This window comes from Leptodactylus fuscus, chromosome 5 (assembly GCF_031893055.1).
Source record: "Leptodactylus fuscus isolate aLepFus1 chromosome 5, aLepFus1.hap2, whole genome shotgun sequence".
Classification (NCBI taxonomy): domain Eukaryota; kingdom Metazoa; phylum Chordata; class Amphibia; order Anura; family Leptodactylidae; genus Leptodactylus; species Leptodactylus fuscus.
Window position 1 is genome coordinate 17,290,293 of NC_134269.1, and position 21,605 is coordinate 17,311,897.

The window sequence follows — 21,605 nt, forward strand, 5'->3', positions numbered from 1 at the left end:
AAGGTGGAGCATTAAATCAGATTGCAGTTTTAGGATTGTTCATATTTGTTGTACTTTGTCAGTATGGCCACGCGATGGCGCTCGAAAACCAGTTAATATTTTAATTTGTTGCACTACCTAGGCGTAGCCACATGGTGGCGCATTGAAACTTGTTGGCAGCTTTAATCCTGATTATACTTATTGCACTTACTAAGCATGGCCACACGATGGCGCATTGAAACCCTGCTGACATTTTTATTTTTGCACTATCCAAGCATGGCCACATGGTGGCGCACTAAACCAGTTGTCATCATCATTAGTAATTATATTTGTCGCACTACATCAACTTGGCCACATGATGGCACTCTGAACTTGATTGACATTATGCATGATTAAGTTTGCTGCACTACTTAGTTATGGCCACAAGGTGGCGCATTGAAACGGGCTGTCATTTTAGGATTGTTCATATTTGTTGCACTTCCTCATCATGGCCACACGATGGCGCATCGAAACCCAGCTAATGTTTTTCTTTCTTCCACTAACCAAGTATGTCCACATGGTGGCGCACTGAAACTTGATTGCACCATTTAATTATGGACACAAGGTGGCGCATTAAAACTGGTTGTCATTTGAGACAGTTAATATTTGTTGCAGTAACTTAGGATAGCCACATGATGGCGCATTAAAACCCGTTGACATTTTGACTAGTTGTATTGTATAGTCATGACCACAAGGTGGCGCACGAAAACTTGGTTGTGAGCTGTATTGGTAATGACATTTATTGCACTCGCTTTGTATGGCCACACGATGGCACACGCGGTTGTTTTGATTTGTTGCACTAAGTATGACCACACGGTGGCGCACTAAACCTGCTTTTATGGGTAATCGTATTTAGTGTATTAACTGAAACATGGCCACACGATGGCGCATTGGAATCTGGTTGACATTTTTATTGGTTGCACTACATTAACATGACCACACGATGGCGCACAGAATATAGGTTTTACATTTTTGTGGCAGGTACTATTTGTGGCACTGCATATATTTGGCCACCTGGTGGCGTAATGACACCTGACATTGTCTGTATACAGCGTTCATTAAACCACAAGGAGGCGCAATAAAACCGGGCCAATAAAGCAATGGCATGTGTGGGCATCCTGACATGAAGGAAAATGGCCGCTCTGTAGGCACTCAGTCCTGATCTAAGATGGCTGCCGCCCTTTCATTTTGCCCGCTTTTGACATGGCCCTCGGTAACCACGCCCTAGCCACGCCTCTCCAGTAGAGCTGACGTCACTGAGTATAAAAGGCGCGGGCACTGAGTCGGGGCCGCGCAGAAGGTTCGGGACTCGGTGCAGACAGCGGTAATCACTGGAATAACACAAGACCGGAGACATGAGGGAAATCGTGCACCTGCAGGCGGGACAGTGCGGCAACCAGATCGGGGCCAAGGTGAGGCCATCAGTGGGTGGGGCTGGATGGAGCTGCTATTTTCCGTAATGTGGGATACGTATGTGAGATACGGAGGGGCGGGGGCCCGTATACTGACAGCCGCAGTGTGAATGGGGCTCTAGACGAGGTAACGCATGATGGGTGACTAGCCCTGGTCTATAGCGCTGCCATGTGTTATGGGGGATGGTAGCCTGTAGTGCTGTAATGTGTTATATGGTGAGATGGTGGTAGTGCTGGTCTATAGACTTATGTATCGTATGGTATGAGGAGATGATGGTGGTTGTAGTGCTGGTCTATAGACTTATGTATCGTATGGTATGAGGAGATGATGGTGGTTGTAGTGCTGGTCTATAGACTTATGTATCGTATGGTATGAGGAGATGATGGTGGTTGTAGTACTGGTCTATAGACTTATGTATCATGGTATGAGGAGATGATGGTGGTGGTTGTAGTACTGGTCTATAGACTTATGTATCGTATGGTATGAGGAGATGATGGTGGTTGTAGTGCTGGTCTATAGACTTATGTATCGTATGGTATGAGGAGATGATGGTGGTTGTAGTGCTGGTCTATAGACTTATGTATCGTATGGTATGAGGAGATGATGGTGGTTGTAGTGCTGGTGTATAGACTTATGTATCGTATGGTATGAGGAGATGATGGTGGTTGTAGTGCTGGTGTATAGACTTATGTATCGTATGGTATGAGGAGATGATGGTGGTTGTAGTGCTGGTCTATAGACTTATGTATCGTATGGTATGAGGAGATGATGGTGGTTGTAGTGCTGGTCTATAGACTTATGTATCGTATGGTATGAGGAGATGATGGTGGTTGTAGTGCTGGTGTATAGACTTATGTATCGTATGGTATGAGGAGATGATGGTGGTTGTAGTGCTGGTCTATAGACTTATGTATCGTATGGTATGAGGAGATGATGGTGGTTGTAGTGCTGGTCTATAGACTTATGTATCATGGTATGAGGAGATGATGGTGGTTGTAGTACTGGTCTATAGACTTATGTATCGTATGGTATGAGGAGATGATGGTGGTTGTAGTACTGGTGTATAGACTTATGTATCGTATGGTATGAGGAGATGATGGTGGTTGTAGTGCTGGTCTATAGACTTATGTATCGTATGGTATGAGGAGATGATGGTGGTTGTAGTGCTGGTGTATAGACTTATGTATCGTATGGTATGAGGAGATGATGGTGGTTGTAGTGCTGGTCTATAGACTTATGTATCGTATGGTATGAGGAGATGATGGTGGTTGTAGTGCTGGTCTATAGACTTATGTATCGTATGGTATGAGGAGATGATGGTGGTTGTAGTGCTGGTCTATAGACTTATGTATCGTATGGTATGAGGAGATGATGGTGGTTGTAGTGCTGGTGTATAGACTTATGTATCGTATGGTATGAGGAGATGATGGTGGTTGTAGTGCTGGTGTATAGACTTATGTATCGTATGGTATGAGGAGATGGTGGTTGTAGTGCTGGTGTATAGACTTATGTATCGTATGGTATGAGGAGATGATGGTGGTTGTAGTGCTGGTCTATAGACTTATGTATCGTATGGTATGAGGAGATGATGGTGGTTGTAGTACTGGTGTGGTGCTGACACATCTATTACATGATAGACCAGTCTGTAGAGCTGACACTTCCCTATAGTATATGGCTATGATGTGTGGTATAGATTGTCAGCTCTGCAGGACAGCCCCTCCCCCCTGGGTTATTGGCTAGGCTTCCTATAGCTGTATTTATGGTGCTGCGGAGCTGACGCTCAGACATCTGTCAGTATAATGGAGGGAGAGGAGGGTCCTGTCAGTATAATAATGGTGGTGGGTCCTGTGCTGCGGAGCTGACTCTCTATTCTGTGGAGGGTCCTGTGCTGTTCTCAGTGTAATGGTGGAGGGTCTGTGCTGTCCTGTCAGTATAATGGAGGGGGCTGTGCTGCGGAGCTGACTCTCTATCCTGGCATTCCTATACAATGGGGGGGGGGGGGGGCTGCTGCGCCTGGCACACTATACAGCAGTGATGGCGGTGCCGCCTCTCCTCTCAGCAATGCAGCTGGGTGTGGTGGGGGATCTGTCTCAGTCGCTGCCATTGTCCATTCATTGAAATGTCAGCGCCACGTAGAGGAGCCGCTTCTGTGCACTGATAATACCTGGTGTCATGGCTGCCGGGGCTGCACCCTCTTGTATTTCACCCTGTATACCTTCACCTGCGTGTAGTATGGGTGTCACAGGCGTGTGCTCGGTCATGTAATCTCTCTGTACACGACACATCCTCGCTCCTCCCCGAGCCGGATCTGGCCGCACCGGTGTCAGGTGACGCCTACGGAGCAGAAATGGACCTGTGCCCCTGGGGAGGGAGCGCGCCGCCACGTAACTGCCTGCTGTGCAATAAACAGATGACACCGCCGCCTTGTAGACGGAAAGGGATCCAGACAATGGCTGCTCATTATTATTTGGGGGGTGAGGACATGGCGGCGGTCACTATAGCAGGGCTGTGTACAGTGATGAGACCTGAGGTTATTTCTATAAGACGTATTACAGGGCGTTGGTGTAGGTTCAGCTCATCCATGACTGCGTATATCAGTATATAGACAGGCCCTGTGTGTGATCGCTCCATACACTTCTATATCCTGTCATTACACCAGGGGGTCTCCAGCTACAGCAGCCATTTTCTTGTCTTTCTCCTTGTCAGGCCTGCAGAGGGTGAGTGGCGCGGTTGGTTGCGGTGTCTGACAGCCGGGCCCTGCCTATGACACACTGCATAGGATTGTATGTGACTGGTGGGGGAGGGGAGCGGCTCTCAGGCGATGTGACTGTATCTGGGGGAGGGGGATTATATTGGGGATTCCTGTGGTATAGACAGCCTGGGTGTCTCCTGAGCTCATGTCTCGTCTGCACCTCTCCCTTATGTCTAACATCTTGGTCCTATTAGAACTGCAAAAACGAATAAAACCCTCTAATGGGCTCTGTGCCCCCTGTTTAGGTTATTATCCCACTACACCCAGCCCCCTTGCCCACAGTACATGCCCTGCTCTTGTGCTGCTGTCATACCCCAGGGTGGGCATGAGGTCCCTGCCACGCTTCACCCACAGACCTGCAATGTGTCTAGATAAATCTGGCCTCACTAGGGTTAACTTGCCCCAGGGTTCATAGTGTTTTCCATTGTTTTGGCTGCACTTGCCGCAAGACCGCGACTAAACTGAAATTCTGTTTGGCTCAGTCAGGCCGGTAAATCGTGTGTGTGTGTGTGTGTGTATAGACTCAGATGGGTGTGTGGTGTATGGACTGAGACTATGGCCATGGGTATATGGGTTGGTATGGGCCAACATGTTCTCTTGTATTCTGACCTATTATAAAGGGGTTGTCCAGGAATTGCCCAAACTCCAGAGGGGCTCAGGGCCAGTGTAAAAAAAACATCACCTGTCCCCCACACCCGTTGTCTGTGTCTGCAGTATGTTCAGTTGCAGTCCCTGGTAGTCCTTTATGTGAGTGACCTCACCAGTCCCTGGGCCCTGCCAGAATGTGACACCCCACCCCCCATAAAGTGAGTAGTGGTCTTATGACTGACCCACTTCCCTGTTCAGCACTCTATGGTGCCATGCATGAGACTGTCCATTGTAGTATATGTGCCCGCATGTATGTGATGTATTAATGTTCTCTCTTCCTCCGCAGTTCTGGGAAGTCATCAGTGACGAGCACGGCATTGACCCCACAGGAACCTACCATGGAGACAGCGACCTACAGCTGGAGAGGATTAATGTCTACTACAATGAGGCCTCAGGTACGAGCGCTCATGTCCGCCTCCTACCCCCGGGTCACTACACATGAGATACTGGTCAGCCATACTCTCCTGATCTACCTGTATACACATGTATCCTCAGCTTTGTGACTAAGTGTGGGTGAAGGCCACTGTCTCCCCAAAAACATTGGACATTAAGTCGAAGTTTCCTAAAGCTTCAACCCCACCACCAGATGTTCGGCCAGTCCCTTTGTAATCTGGGCTCATCCAACGTGTATCTAAAGTATGGCTACCCCATGTTGGCCATTGTATCTGATCTTCAGACTCCTCCCCTTGGTGGGTGTACAGGAGTCGCTTATAAATCTGCCTGCTCAATGGAATTGTTTCTTTATACATCATAATATATTAGTTTATGGGGATTTGTCTCCTGGACCCCCACCAGTCCTGAGAATAAAGGGCCCAGCCTCTGATGGTAATATCCCTGCACATTGGTGCTCCTGGCCATCCACTGTGCTAGTAAATGGGGTACTATGGCAGAGAGGCAAAATCTTCAGTGTAAAGCATGGTGGATAAATGCAGCAGACATAAATTGCACGTGAAATGTATTCAACCAGCTGAATTAAGAGGTGACTTGTCTTGTAGGAGGGAAGTACGTCCCCAGGGCCATCCTCGTAGACCTGGAACCTGGCACCATGGACTCCGTCCGCTCTGGACCATTTGGGCAGATCTTCAGGCCAGACAACTTTGTGTTTGGTAAGTGCGTAGTTTGGGTCTGGCAGGAGAAGACTTCAGGACTTACTGCCATGGAGTCTTGTCATTGTATGTCCTGTTCCCTGGTCACTTAAGGGTGTCCATTCCCATCTTGGTGTCTTGGATAAGTTTCATTTGATAGGAGACTTGGAGGCCAGCGGGCACATAAAGGATGTGAAATGATAAAATCATGGGTCTGACAGCAGTTGTATCCGGGACCACTTAAAAGGGGAAGCCCAGCCTGTGACCCTCTACAGTGTGTGGGTATTGCTGGGGGTCTCTGACCTTCTGCACCCTATAAGCACTGTATAGTCCCTGTAGTGGGACAGCTTTGAGGTCTTAGGTCCACCTTACGTAACTCAGCAGGGTTCCTAGATTGCCTCTCCCTGGGTGGTAGCTCCTATAACTCAATGATGACACCTAATAAATGCAGATAAGTAGTGACTTAGTATTCATGGCCTGTCCTGAATTATAGGCTGCTGTGTACACAGGCGTGCCGGCGTCTCTCACTTCCTCTGCCACTCCCTGTGTAAATGTGACATCTGTCACCCGGGTGTCTTTATCAAGGCGCTTGTCTTTCTGCAGTCAGTAGGTCAGAGTACACGTCCATTTTCTAGAAGGGGGGGCTGTATTGGTGACACATGGCATCTCTACAGGTTCTGTTCTTACTGTAGCCCTTGTCTTTCCTCATACAGGTCAGAGCGGCGCTGGTAACAACTGGGCCAAGGGTCACTACACAGAGGGAGCCGAGCTCGTGGACTCCGTCATGGATGTGGTGAGGAAGGAGTCTGAGAGCTGCGACTGTCTTCAAGGATTCCAGCTCACTCACTCCCTGGGTGGTGGAACCGGCTCTGGAATGGGGACCCTCCTCATCAGCAAAATCAGGGAAGAGTATCCCGATCGTATCATGAATACCTTCAGTGTTGTGCCCTCCCCCAAAGTGTCCGATACTGTGGTAGAACCATACAACGCTACACTTTCTGTGCATCAGCTGGTAGAAAACACCGACGAGACCTACTGCATAGACAATGAGGCTTTGTATGACATCTGCTTCCGCACACTCAAGCTGACCACTCCTACATACGGCGATCTTAATCACTTGGTCAGTGCCACCATGAGTGGTGTCACAACCTGCTTGCGCTTCCCAGGTCAGCTCAACGCCGATCTCCGTAAACTGGCTGTTAACATGGTCCCCTTCCCACGTCTTCACTTCTTCATGCCTGGCTTTGCTCCTCTGACCAGCCGTGGAAGCCAACAGTATCGTTCCCTGACTGTACCTGAGCTCACCCAACAGATGTTCGACTCCAAAAACATGATGGCCGCTTGCGACCCAAGGCACGGACGTTACTTGACAGTGGCAGCTGTGTTCAGAGGCCGCATGTCCATGAAGGAAGTAGATGAGCAGATGTTGAATGTCCAGAACAAGAACAGCAGCTACTTCGTGGAATGGATCCCCAACAACGTCAAGACCGCAGTGTGCGATATCCCACCACGAGGTCTGAAGATGGCTGCCACCTTCATTGGCAACAGCACTGCCATCCAAGAGCTGTTCAAACGCATCTCTGAGCAGTTCACTGCCATGTTCAGGCGCAAGGCTTTCCTTCACTGGTACACAGGCGAGGGCATGGACGAGATGGAGTTCACTGAGGCCGAGAGCAACATGAACGACTTGGTGTCAGAATACCAGCAGTACCAGGACGCCACAGCAGAAGAGGGAGAATTCGAAGAGGAGGCTGAGGAAGAGGTTGCTTAAGTCCATACAAATCACCTACTCATAAAACGGCTAACCCTCCTCCCATCATGCCATCCTAAGTCCCGTCACCAGATAGCGGACAGCACCCAAATAGACCCAGCTGAGCCTCTGAATAGGTGCCCGCTCGCCCCGACTTTATAGCTCATGAAGCTGGAACATGCACTAAAATGACTGTTTGCAGTACACTGGTATCTCCACGGTTTATGAAGACTTCTTGGTGTCCCTTTTTTATTTTCTTTTTGTTGTAGCTGCCCAGGCCCCGGTGCCCGGTCGGTCCATTGTGATGACTTGGTATTGTGATCTAGCATGTAAAGTTGACAGATATGTCTGCATGAGCTGGAGAGACGCTTGCTCCTCATCATGGAGGGATGTGAAATTGTTCTTGTCTGGTTCCAGAAAGTAACTTGTGATTGTCCTAGAACAGTCTTTGGCTGCCACGTGCCCATCTTCTGCATTGTAGATTGTGCCCATTGTAGCAGTGCCATGTGCACAGTCAGCCCCAGTGAATAGGAATCTGTAGAAGGGGCTAAAGTAACGTTTTACCCCACGACTACTTGCACTGCCATCTTTAGCTTGCCCATACATACCTGTTCTGAGGCTCCGCTGCCCAATTCTTGCTGCCATCTGCCCACTTCTCTCCTTCCATGCTATAACACTACTGCATCACCTTAGCTTTGGTGCATGAGTCGTCACAAATCTCCCTCTTATTTGGCATGGGCCTTTCTAACTTCTTCCTGCACCGGTATGGTGAGCCGTTCATGGTTATAACTGGCACCCCCTGGTGCGGAGGAAGTTATACCGCCCTCCAGTGGCACTTACCTTTTAATCTATGAAGGATCCATTCCTTGTGCTCACGAGGGTCTCTGATCCTGCGTGTCCAGATTACTCCTCCATTCCCCTGCCCCCTAAGCGTCTTTTGCTGCATTTCTTTTTGTCTGTATGGTTTAAGTGAGTACATACATGTGATTGTGAATCTGTCACCCGTATCATTGGACCTGTCGCACAGGATAACGGCACTTATCCCAGCCACGCTATTAAGTCTGCACACTACTGAATAAAAGCCTGTGCGAAAACTATTCTTGTGTTGTCTGTGGATTGGGGAGGAGGAGGGTGTGGGGAGCAGGAAAGACAAATCCTGCAGGGAATGGTTCTCTACACTTAGAGCAGTCAGGCTATGGCGTATAAGAGGTAGTGCAGTTCACCACGGTTGTCGCTGAGGCTTCAGATGTTCAATCCCTAACGCTGACATATTGTGCCCTAGGTGTCAGCCCAGGTAACATGGGTGCGGAGGGAGACCAGTTAGTGCTGCTCTGAGTAAATGCAGCTGTTGGGTATAACATCGTACACTGCCACTCCATATAGTCTGGATATGCCAGAGGGGTGGTGGTGTAGGCATGGATGGCTAACAGTACACACCAAAGATGAAGAAATTCTGGGTAAACTTCCAATATCCTCTAGTGTTTGTGTGTGGTCTCAGCCATAAACCTGACTCTGCTCACCCAGGTGTGAACAGTCTTATCATGGCTCGGGTGTGTCTGTATGACTTCATTGGGTGGAGACTCTGTATGGCCTGAGCGCTCTCAAAATATTAACTAGGCTATGGTCTGTAGATCCCTGTACTTATTAGACATGACTTGTCCTTTAAAGGGATCCTATCATTGGATTATTTATTTTTTTTCCTCCTGTTAACATGTCGGAATAGCCTTAAGAAAGGCTGCTCTTCTCCTACCTTTAGATGTCTTCTCCGTGCCACCGTTCTGTAGAATTTTCTTTGGTATACAAATGAGTTCTCTCACAGCACTGGAGGTGTCCCCAATGCTGCGAGAGAGCTCTCCAGTGACGCCTCCATCTTCAGGAACCCGCCTCTCTGTCTTGTCCTGGGTTTTCAATTATCTAGGCCTTGGGCAGAGCAGACTGTGCATGCCTGGGCCAACAGAAAATGGCCGCTTACAATGTAAGTGGCCATTTTCTTGTGGCCTGGGCATGCGCAGTCAGCTCTGTACAAGGCCTAGATAATTGAAAACCCGGGACGGAACACCACCTAGAGCTCAATGAAATATTCTTATTGAATACTTTGTTCTATAAAAAGTTGAATGTGGTGATGACAATCATTAATGGAAATCAAATTTATTAACCAATGGAGGCCTGGATTTGGAGTTGTCATTTCTCCCCCACCCAAAAAAAAAAAAAACACTATAGGCTGATCAAACTGTGAAATAATGTCATTTAAAACCCTGTCAGTATGGTTGGCCCTGGGCTCCTCCTAATGCAGGACAATGCCAGACCTCATGTGGCTGGAGTGTGTCAGCAGTTCCTGTAAGATGAAGGCGTTGAAGCTATGGACTGGCCCGCCCGTTCCCCAGACCTGAATCTGATTGAGCACATCTGGGACATCATGTCTTGCCACATCACCAATGTCACGTTGCACCACAGACTGTCCAGGAGTTGGCAGATGTTTTAGTCCAGGTCTGGGAGGAGATCCCTCAGGAGAACATCCACAACCTCATCAGGAGCATGCCCGGGTGTTGTAGGGAGGTCATACAGGCCTGTGGAGGCCACACACACTACTCAGCCTCATACTGACAGGTTTTAAAGACATTACATCAAAGTTGGATCAGCCTGTAGTGTGTTTTTCCACTTTAATTTTAGGGGGGGAGGGGACTCAAAATCCAGGCCTTCATTGGTTAATAAATGTGATTTCCATTGATTTTGTTGTCATCACATTCAACTATGTACAGAACAAAGTATTCAATGAGGAGATGTCATTCATTTAGATCTAGGAGGTGTTTATTGGAGGGTTCCTTTTATTTTTTGGAGCAGTGTAGTAAATGCACTAAAAAGTGTTCCATAGGGTAACTACAACATGGGGGGTTAGTCCTGGTTCACATCTGCGTCTGGGGCGTCTGCTTGGGAATTCCCGAACAGAATACCAAAACTCGTTAAAAAGCAGTGAACAATGAAAGCTCACGGCCGACATAGACAATAATGGGGTCCATGTGTTTTCCACGCAGTGTTTGAGTCATGCAGAGAGAAAAATACTTCAAGAACTACTTTCTAACACGTGTCAACTTAATAATGCAGCAAAAAAATGACCAAGCCATATGGCTATAAACTATCAAATAACAGAAATAGACTAGGAACAAACAATATGAAACATACCCATGATGATAAATGAGAAACCCCGGACCTCTGTACCGCTGACACACCCGATGTGCGTTTTGGCACAACACCTTCATAAGTATAAGCAGAGCGGTGACTTCTGTCCTATATCAATGGCTGCCACCCTCTGCCCTGGGTTTTCCCTGCTATTGCTTCATTCTGGACTGTACTTTGCCTACAGATTTGTTGCCCTCGTTCAGCAAGGAATCTGCCCCAAAATCAGTGCAAATCTCACATGTGAATTAGGTCTTACTAGTTATCCTATACTGTTCATGTAATGGTAAGGCCCTGGGTATGGGGGAGGGTATACAGTACAACAAAACCTCATCCTTACAACAAATACAATGTCATTTCTAACAACCCTGGCCACACCAGTATTTCCACATCATGGCCGCCTCTCAGCTTGTTCGTCTAGTCCCATCCAAGTAATGATTAATAGAGGTCAGCGCACCTGTTCACCCGCGGCAGATCCGCCTGCGCTGGCGAAAGCTACCCCATGTCGAGCTGTGAGTCATGGCAGGCAGCTGTCAGTACTCGCAGTTGTCACTGTCTGCTTACCCTCCGGATGATACTTAACCCATTATATTCTGCATGGTCCACGTAAACCGTATACTGGGTGTAAATGTGATTTTCCACCCCCCCAGCTTCACTGCCAGGTGTGTCAACACAAATCTGTTGTGTACATGCCATGTGTAACACATACACCTAGGCAAACAGAGGACTCCATACAAGTCCATTGACACAGTAGATAGCAATATATGTCTGCAAGAAAACCCTGCCCCTCACTGCGTCTGTGCATGAAGTGTAAGGCCTTATTCACACAGACATTGGACCCTCCTGTGTTATTAGTGGAAAATCTCCTTTAGGCCCCAAGGCTCCCACAAGGTGCGGATGGGATTCACTATTAATGTGGGACTCCGGCTTTATTGTTCCTATACGCCCCAATTCATGGACAGAAGCCAGAGCAGCGGAGAGAGCTGAACCTATTCTGTGTATTCTGCTCCTGGTGCCGGCTTACAAATACTGATGTGTGAATAGGGCCCAAGGGTGAATGCACATGCGGCTGATTTGTTGCAGACGTTTCTGCTACCTATAGTCAGCTCTGTTCCTGTGAATGCGGCGGTCTCTGCAGTCAGTACATTGATAGGACATGAAATCCATCAGTCCTGAGCAATGGATAATGGGTATACAGATACAGAGAGCGGCCTCTAATGTTATTATGGAGCCCCCCGCAGAACATGATGAGGCATTGTCATTAGAGTAAGCTGATCAAGATGCCCCGGGGTGGATGTGAGATGCGACGTAACACATCCAAGGTCCTCCATGATTCATGTCTGACCACAAGAGAAAACGTATGAACAACATCTAGCAGATAGTATTACCGCAGGAAGCCTTAGATGTAGAGATCAGGTGACCCGAACCCACCCCATAATATTACACCAAAACTAAGGAGTACCGACATATTGCCTGAAGATGAGCCTCCGTGCAGACCACCGCTGGCTCTCCATGGATGACGGTATGTTCACACTCTCATTATTAATTCTTACTGTTTTTCAAGGACTTGTTAGCTGATGATCTGTCCTTAGAATAGGTCTAATGCCTGGAAGCCGTGGGGGGTACGCAGTTGGATATCTGGGACCCCCACGGATCAGCTCTTCAAAGCAGCAAGGCCATGTCTCATATTCATTAGTCACTTGTTCACAGCTCAGGCCCATTCAAGTGAAAGTGACTGTTCTGCAATACCCAACACAGCCACTATACAATGTACGGCGCTGCACTTGATAAGTAGAAAAGACACTTTTTTTTTTTTTTTCTTCAATGTCTTTGTGTCCATAGATGATGCATGACCATGAAACGCAGAGATGTGAATAAGTCCTTAGATTGATCTGACTGGTCAGGGAATGGGCCATAATCTTATGTATGTAAGGCTCCGTTCACAGCGACATCACGGCTTATGCTTATAATGGACTGACTGTTCCCATTGACTAAGGCCTTATTCACATGTTCACATATAATGTACATATGGCAGCTGCAGTTTTCATGAACCCCATACATTTTAATGTGCTTATTCATACGGTCCACAAAACACCAATGGAGACATCCATGTGTCATCCATTTCTCACAGACCAGAGACATACAATAGATAGAAAATTAAACCAAAAAAATTTGATCAGACATGAAAAGTGGCTCAACCACAGATGGCAGATCGCCCACAAATGAGCAGGGTGCGGATGGCGTGGCACAGACATGGGACTGAGGCCTAATTGTAGGCTTTACACTATATTCACACTAGCGTTGCGTTACCATTATTTGGGTCCATCAGGGAAACCAAACAACTGAGATTTGGACCCCTAAAACAGCAGTGACAAGCTGAGCCAGGCACACCCCGCTGACTATAATGGGGTCCATCAGGTGGCCGTCATTATTAAATAGAAACTGGTGGAGGAAAAAGTCCTCCGTACAGAGAATCCAGCGCAACAGAAACGCTACTGCAGATGTGATCGAAGATGTAAGCCAAAACCAGGCATGGAGACGACACAGAGAGAAGGCGTGATGGTGAGATTTGCCTCTGTTCTGTGCTTTCGGTTTCTGGTTATGGCTTGCAAACACTGATATGTGAGGTCAGGGTTCTGTCAAGGTTACTGTTGTAAAGTCAGTAACTAATGATAGTGAATGAGTCCTCAGAGGAACCCAGAAGGGGCGAATGTCTGCCAACTACCGGGTCATGGCTGCGGCAAATTGTTGGTTGCAGCTTGACCACATTGGCTTAATTGGGACATAGCAGAGCGTTCTTGTAATCTTATGCTGTGCGACTAGCTGCTGTGTAGCCCAAACCTTAATCTGGCCAGACACATTAGATTTTTGTTGGCCAACAATTGCCCATGAGAACACTGCGATGGTCAATGGCATCCTCTAATTTGATCTAAGAAGATCAGCCGTGCCAGGTATTTTTGGCCGGCATCCAGTGTTTGGCGTGAACAGCCACTTTCGGCACACCCATCAGTCGTCACTGTATATTGATCCGTCAACTCACATGAACTGACCACTTTATCCCCTCATGGCCACATGGCAGCCGTCTGAAGGCCTCATGTACAGAGCAGTGACATGGCAGCTGTGTATCTTACATCATGTGCTGGATGACTGGAGTGGCACCAGACACATTGTCGATTTTTGTCTCAAAATGGACAGCAGAAGAACCACAAATACAACACTGTGAATAGGATCCTACTCACTGCTCACCCTTAGAGACCGCTGACGTACTATTACGTCATGGGCGCGAGGTAGTTCATGCACCATGAAGTAATACTACGTCATGGCCTGCCCGCCTGCTCAGCGAGCGGATGGGCGGCATCGGAACCGGGTGTTAGCTCTTACAGTCAGTAACACCCGGTTCCACTTGCCTCCAGTCGGAGCTGCGCTCCCCGAAGGTTTTAACATGACCACCGCAAACAATGGGTTCTGCAATCTTCTTTACCCCCCACCCCCGGCACCCCCCGCGGTGAAATCGGGGGGTGCTGGTATGTCTACTATGTAGCCTGGGGTCTGGCCAGTGAGCTCAGGCTACCTGGAGCCCCCACATTACCTGGTGATCCTGCCAGGACCTTGTGACATACATGCTGTCTCACATTGCATAACACTGAATCACTGTCCCCATATGTGTTTTTGTTCTGCAGAATTAGTATCGCATAAAAAATAATACAAATGAGGTATCGCCGTAATCAAACCGACCCGCAGAATAAAGGTCACATGTTACTTATACTGTAATATACTGGCATATTTCTTTGAAAAATTCAACTTTCTTTTTGTACATTAATTTTTGGAAAGCATTTTAGTCTCAAAATGATAATACCCCTTGATTCATTCCTTGACGGGTGTAGTTTCTACAATGGGGTCACTTTTGAGGGGTTTCCATTGTATTCATACTTTAGGGGCTGTGCAAATGCGACATGGCACCTGAAAACTTTACCAGTCCTCCAAAACCCAAATAGTGCTCTTTCCATTTTGAGCCCCGCCATGTACCCATACAACAGATTATGGCCACATATGGGGTATTGCCGTGTTCAGGAGAAATTGTGTAACAAACTGTGGTATGTTTTTAATTCTCTAACTACTTGCAAAAATTAAAAATATGGCGCTAAATGGACGATTAATTGGAAAAAAAGTAGTTTTTCATTTTCACATCTCAATGGTAAAAAAAATCTGTGAAACACCTGTAGGGTCCAAGTGCTCACTAAACCCCTTGATAAATTCCTTGAGGGGTCTAGTTTCCAAAATGGGGTCATTTGGGGGGGGGGGTCCACTCAGTGGCGTAACTAGGAATGGCGGGGCCCCGTGGCAAACTTTTGACATGCCCCCCCCCCCATCCCAACTGACGCCGAAGACCTCGACCGACCCCCTCCTCCGCACTCTATTATGTCCCTTACTTGCCCCTGCACACAGTATTAACCCCAATAGTGGCCCCTGCACACACTATTAACCCCAATAGTGTCCCCTGCACACAGTATTAACCCCAATAGTGGCCCCTGCACACACTATTAACCCCAATAGTGTCCCCTGCACACAGTATTAACAACAATAGTGTCCCCTGCACACAGTATTAACCCCAATAGTGTCCCCTGCACACAGTATTAACCCCAATAGTGTCGCCTGCACACAGTATTAACCCCAATAGTGGCCCCTGCACACAGTATTAACCCCAATAGTGTCCCTTGCACACAGTATTAACCCCAATAGTGGCCCCTGCACACAGTATTAACCCCAATAGTGACCCCTGCACACAGTATTAACCCCAATAGTGGCCCTTGCACACAGTATTAACCTTAATAGTGACCCCTGCACACAGTATTATGTCCCTCTGTGGACACCCATAAACAATTATTATACTCTGGGGTCTTTTCAGACCCCAGAGTATAATAATCGGAGACCCGGGGAATAAAAACATGAAAAAAAAAAAACACAGTTGCTTCTTACCTGTTCCCCGGCTCCTGTGCTGTGCTGTCCTCCTGTGCTGACCAGCGCTCGCGTCCTTCGTTAATGACGTCGGACGTCACATGACCCGGGAAGCATGCCGGGTTCATGTGACGTCAGAGACGTCAGACAACAGTAGGACAGAGGCCTGGCAGGATAGCGGAGAGGTAAGTAACAGTGTTTTTTATGTTCCCTTACCTCTCCGGTCCGCCGATCATTATACTCGGGGGTCTGCAAAGACCCCCGAGCATAATGATAGCCCCTGTGGGGCCCGCGGTGTCACTTGCCAATCCCGGCCCAGCCAGGATCGGCAAGTGAATAGGGCCCGTAACTGCCTATTGAAAAAAAAAACGCAGCGGTAGCGGCTGTCACCGGGCCCCCTAATGGCCCGGGCCCTGTGGCAGCTGCTACTGCTGCTACTGCTGCTACCACGGTAGTTACGCCACTGGGTCCACTGTTCTGGCACTTCAGGGGCTCTCCAAATACAACATGGTGCCTGAAACAGATTTCAGCTACAGTAAATTGCCCTCCAAAATCCCAATAGCGCTCCTTCCGCTCTGGACCTTACAGCGTGCCCATACATCACTTTACATCCACATGTGGGGCATTTCTGTAGTTGGGACAAAATGCTTGACAATTTGTGGGGTGAATTTAATCTTTTAACCCCTTGTGGAAATTCAAAATTTGGGGTTAAAGCAACATTTTATCGCAAAAAAATGTCACTTTTCCTTTTGTTGGGCCAATTCTGTTACACTCATGTAGGGTCCAAGTGCTCACAATACCCCTTGTTAAATTCCTTGAGGGGTCTAGTTTCCATAATGGGGTCACATTTTGGGGGTTTCCACTGTTTTGGCACCATCGGGGCTCTGCAAACGGGACATGGTGCCTGCAAACTATTTTAGCAAAATCTGGCCTACAAAATCCAATTAGCGCTCCATCCGCTCTGAGAGCGACCGTGTGCCCGTACATTAGGGTACCAGCACATATGTGGGGTGTTGTCGTGTTCGGAAGAAACTGTGTAACAAAATGTGGGGTGCAGTTTCTCCTTTAACCCTTAGTAAATGTGTAAATTCTAGGGCTAAATGAATATATTAGTGACAGAAATTGAAAAATGTAAATTTGACCTCCATTTTGTTTTAATTGTTGTGAAATGCTGAAAGGGTTAAGTAACTTTCTTATTGCTGTTTTGGATTCTCTCAGGAGTGCAGTTTTTAGAATGGGGTGACTTTTGGGGGGTTTTATTAGAGAGGCCTTTCAAGTTCCCTTCAGAACTGAACTGGTCACTTGAAAAATGTGTTTTGGAAATTTTCTTGAAAATTTGGAAAATTACTGCTTGACTTGTAAGCCTTATAATATCTGAAAAAAATAAAAGGATGATTAAAATTTGACTTCTACATAAATCAGAGACATGGATAATTTTATTTATGAAAAAACTTGGGCAGTGTGGATTTCTATTTGAAAGGCTGGCAATTTCAAAGTTTGAAAACTGCATTTTTTTCCAAATTTTCGCCAAATTTCCTATTTTGGAAACTTTGGCTATATGTATGGGCGCCTACAAATGAATGTGTCTGTCCTTTGACCGCATTTGCCAGCCTCACAGGGTCACAGTATAGCTCCCATCAGGTGAGAGTTACATTTTGCACTCGTGGGGCGCTGAGCTGGTAGTTTAGGGTTAAGCTTTCCTCTACATGAGCTGCACCTCACACCCCAGAAGTAGCTGACACACACTGGGGCCTTCCCTGAGCTGCTGTGACAGGACATTCCAGGAAGCCGGGACATTCCCAGGGACAGCTGCAAGCGCAACGCAAAGGCTACTAGGAAGTGTGAGGTTGTGGCGCACCCTACAGGACAACACAGAGAATTTCACCTCATTGTGGTTTTAAGCTTTACGTTGTGCGTGCACGTTTTATCGGTTGTTTGTGCCTATCTTGAAGACCTTTACACAAATCACTTTGCTTTTTTTGTCAGTGAAAGTGGGTGTTTATAACGTGGATCTTTTTTAGTGAATTAGACGCATCACACTAATAATTTTCTGTCTGAATTCTGGCCATGACACAAACACACATATTCAATAATAATAATAATAATACATTTTATTTATATAGCGCCAACATATTCCGCAGCACTGTACAATTTATAGGGTTCAGATACAGACAGACATACATAACAAAGAACGTCATTTCACACAATGGGACTGAGGGCCCTGCTCAAAAGAGCTTACAATCTATGAGGTAGAGGGGGTGACACAAGAGGTAGCAGGGGCGGCATTGCTTATACAGTGTTCAGACAATTTTGTGCATTAGGAATTGTGATAGGCTAGTCTGAAAAGATGCGTCTTTAGTTTGCGTTTGAAACTGTAGAAGTTGGGAGTTAATCTTATTGTCCGGGGTAGAGCATTCCAGAGAAGTGGTGCAGCTCGGGAGAAGTCTTGTATACGAGCGTGGGAGGTTCTGATAATAGAGGATGTAAGTGTTAGATCATTGAGTGAGCGGAGAACACGGGTTGGGCGGTAGACAGAGATGAGGGAAGAAATGTAGGGAGGTGCGGCTTTATGGAGAGCCTTGTGGATGAGAGTAATAACTTTATATTTTATTCTATAATGAATAGGCAGCCAATGTAGTGACTGGCACAGACCAGAGGCATCGCTGTAGCGTCTAGCCTGATAGATGAGCCTGGCCGCTGCAATGTTAGGTATTCTGAGAAAAAGAAAAAAACATTCTTTCCTTTGATTTTTTTTGTGAGAAAAAAAAAAGTAGAAAAGGATGACATGCAGAATAACCACAAAAATACACAAGATTGCACAATGTCCGCTTTTTATATAACCATAGTGCGCAATACGGTTTGTTTGTGAGAAAGCAATGTCATGGCGGTGGAGTGCGCCACCTGCTGTTCCTATATGGTAATACATTTTAGGCAGTCGTCGGTTACAGTTACCCTGTAATGTCACTGAGGGCTCATTCACACAACGGGTTCATCCGCCATCGCTGTGTGCTAGCCGGTGTTTTTTTTTGTTATAGATTTTGTGATAATATGAGTAATGGTCCTGCACAGAATCGGCGCACTGGAGAGAATTCCAGAAGATGGGAACAACAGACTGTGATAATCTATGGTAAAGCATTCTAGAGGACATGTGCAGCAAAAGATGCACTGAGAGGTTTAATAATCTCAAGGAGAAGTCTGGAAGACAGCAAATTTTGTGCTCTACTGTAAGGCACTGTATAGTATAGGTAGTGCAAGGGAGAAGTCTAGAAGAGATTGTTTAAGGTAAAACTTTTAAGAGAACGTGTAACAGGGGAGACGTCCTAAAGACAAAATGAAAGGGTTAATAATCTGAGGTAAAGTCCTTCAGTGCAGAGAAGACGTCCTGACCGAGGGATGCTGTCAGACCCTCCATTTTTTGAATGTCTTCCCCCTTGTGCACCCAATGTGCTACATTCACAAAGTGTTTAAGGGCAGATTTGTGAGGGAAAAGTCGGAAACATGTAGTTGAAAAAAAGAGCGGGGCCGCCGGTATAGGCACCTGAAAAACATCTATGAGTACATGGTGAATCCATCCAAGTAGGACGACAAGAGCGGGCATGACCAGAAGATGTGAAGGAGAAGCCCTCTGCCTATCTGCAACTCCAACAGAGGGGAGAAGTGGCAGGAAACATTTTATGTAATCTAACTAGGACGTGAGACCACAGGGTCTAAAATTTATATCCCGATTTCTGATATTTACTAGCAAGAAAGTATTTATCCGCAAATTCAAACGTGGATCAGTCCATGCAGAAACAGCACCAAATGCATTGCCAGGACTTCCCAAATAGTTTATGGTCGACGTTTGACAGAGCTAAGCCAGAAGATAGCACTTAGCTTAGGGTCCTTGTTATACTGCGCAGACTGCAGAGCAAGGGCTAACTCTTCCCTCAAAAATGGTTGTTCTAAGGCTGAAGACATATCCATGAACAGAGAAGGCATTGTAGCATCTAACAAGTACCGCCTACTGGCACCGTGGAGTTGCGTGGAGTTAGCATGCGCAGGGTCTGTCAGGAGGTTATACAGAGCCCAGTAATAAATTCAGAATTCTGAGGCCATATATCTAGGATCAGTCACTTTAGGTCCCCAACTCGAGGAAACCTATAGCACAAAATTGCCGTCTCTCTGTGCTCGTAGCAACCTAGCCAAAACATGACCTCGCTTATTTCCACATTTACAAGACGTTAATCCCCCAACTAGCGCGCATGTCTATCTGTTCCTGGAGGCTTTTACGAGCCGCAATGAGGGTTTCATGAACCAAAACCGCATGGGAATGCCTATGGGATTGCTCCAAGGTGGCGATCTCCTCCAAGACGCCCACTAACTCATGTGCCCTTTCTTTTTTGGTGCTTAACTCAATGTTCACAAATGTCCCACGGATCATTTACGCATTGCTGAGACTGTAGAGTAGAGATGAATCTTTTGCCCGATTTTTAGCAAAATAAAGCTCCAGGGTCCATTTTACTTCCTGAGAGGTTAAGAGAACACGTAAGAATCTAATTGAGACACCATTGCCAGCCACAGGCTGTCGGGGTGGATGACACCAGTGAGGAGTAAATTCTTCGTGTGGTCTGCAAAAGTGATAGAGTGAATAAGGGGGACGTCAGGGTGGTGAATTAAAAAAATAGTTGCTTCTAGAATAAACTGCATATACTAGGAAATCTTCGCCTCTGCCACTTGAGAAGCGGTCCCCTGCCTGCCCGTGTATCTGTCCGCCATGTGGCAGCTTGTGATGCATTTGTGATGGATTAGGAAGGACTTGGTTGGCAGGAGCTTCAGAAACGTGCACCTACTACTTGGCTATAGTCCTTTTGTCCTTTTCTTACAAGTGTTTTTTTTTTTTTTTTAAACTGTAATTTGTATTGAAAATTTTGGTTCTACAAAATACAAAGGCCAGACAAAATCTGGAATACATTAAAGAGAAATACAAAAAGGAGAGATGAAAAAGGAAAACAAACAAACCTCATCATCAAAAAGAAAAATGGCATACATAATAGCAGTACAATGGGAAAAACAGGGAGACAAGGGAGAGGAGGGGGAGTCGGAGACCGTTGAGGGCACAGTGGGCATCCCAGGATGACCAAATCGCTTAGAATGCATCGAGGGATTGATTTAACGAAGCTGTCATACTCTCCAAGCTACAAATATCTTTCATACGACCAATAAGGTCAGACCCAGAGGGAGGGGAGGCCAATAAGGGTTTTGGCAACAAGTGGTTTTTATTACTTTGGTATGCACATGTTGGATATATGGGATGTCATGTAATAATCCTGTATCCCTTGATATGCTTATTGCGTGAAAAACTAAATAAACACAAAGTGGAATTGTGAAACAAAAAACATTGTAGAGTACAGGTGCAGCATGAGAGAAGCCTTAAAGATGGAATGAGAGGTAAAGTAGTTCAGCACAGAGAAGTCCTGAAGCACGGAAAGTTTCTGATATTGTATAGTAATGCATTCAGGTGCAGCAGGGGAGAAGTCCAGGAGACGAGAATGAGGGATTATGGTAGTTTATGGTAAAGCATTCACGTGCAGCAAGTAGAGATACAGCAGGGGAGAAATCCTAAAGACAAAATGGGAGTGTTGACAATATGACGTAGCCTACTTGAGTGTCTGCGGAGATTGAGATAGTCTATGGTAAAGCATTCTAGTATACAGGATCAGCAGAAAAGAAGCCTAGAAGACAAGAATGGAGGATTGGGAGGGGGGTATGATAAAGCATTATGTAGTGTAGGAGCAACATGGGAAAGTTCTAAAATGGTTGATAGTGTAAG

The 21,605-nt window shown here is 46.6% G+C and overlaps 1 protein-coding gene across 1 annotated transcript; it reads left to right on the forward strand.

Moving 5' to 3' along the window:
• The first annotated feature begins 1,291 nt into the window (after positions 1–1,291).
• TUBB4A (tubulin beta 4A class IVa) lies at positions 1,292–8,763 on the forward strand. Its single transcript, XM_075272495.1, has 4 exons — positions 1,292–1,430; positions 5,118–5,226; positions 5,827–5,937; positions 6,630–8,763. The coding sequence occupies exons 1-4, from the start codon at positions 1,374–1,376 to the stop codon at positions 7,685–7,687; spliced, it is 1,335 nt and encodes a 444-aa protein (XP_075128596.1). The 5' UTR covers positions 1,292–1,373; the 3' UTR covers positions 7,688–8,763.
• Positions 8,764–21,605: the final 12,842 nt, after the last annotated feature.

Bases quoted from the DNA above. Each gene is read 5' to 3' on its own strand.
- TUBB4A (XM_075272495.1), top strand. From the start codon at position 1,374: ATGAGGGAAATCGTGCACCTGCAGGCGGGACAGTGCGGCAACCAGATC. The intron at 1,431-5,117 runs GTGAGGCCATCA...CTTCCTCCGCAG, and splicing joins GCAACCAGATCGGGGCCAAG to TTCTGGGAAGTCATCAGTGA. The intron at 5,938-6,629 runs GTAAGTGCGTAG...TTCCTCATACAG, and splicing joins GCCAGACAACTTTGTGTTTG to GTCAGAGCGGCGCTGGTAAC.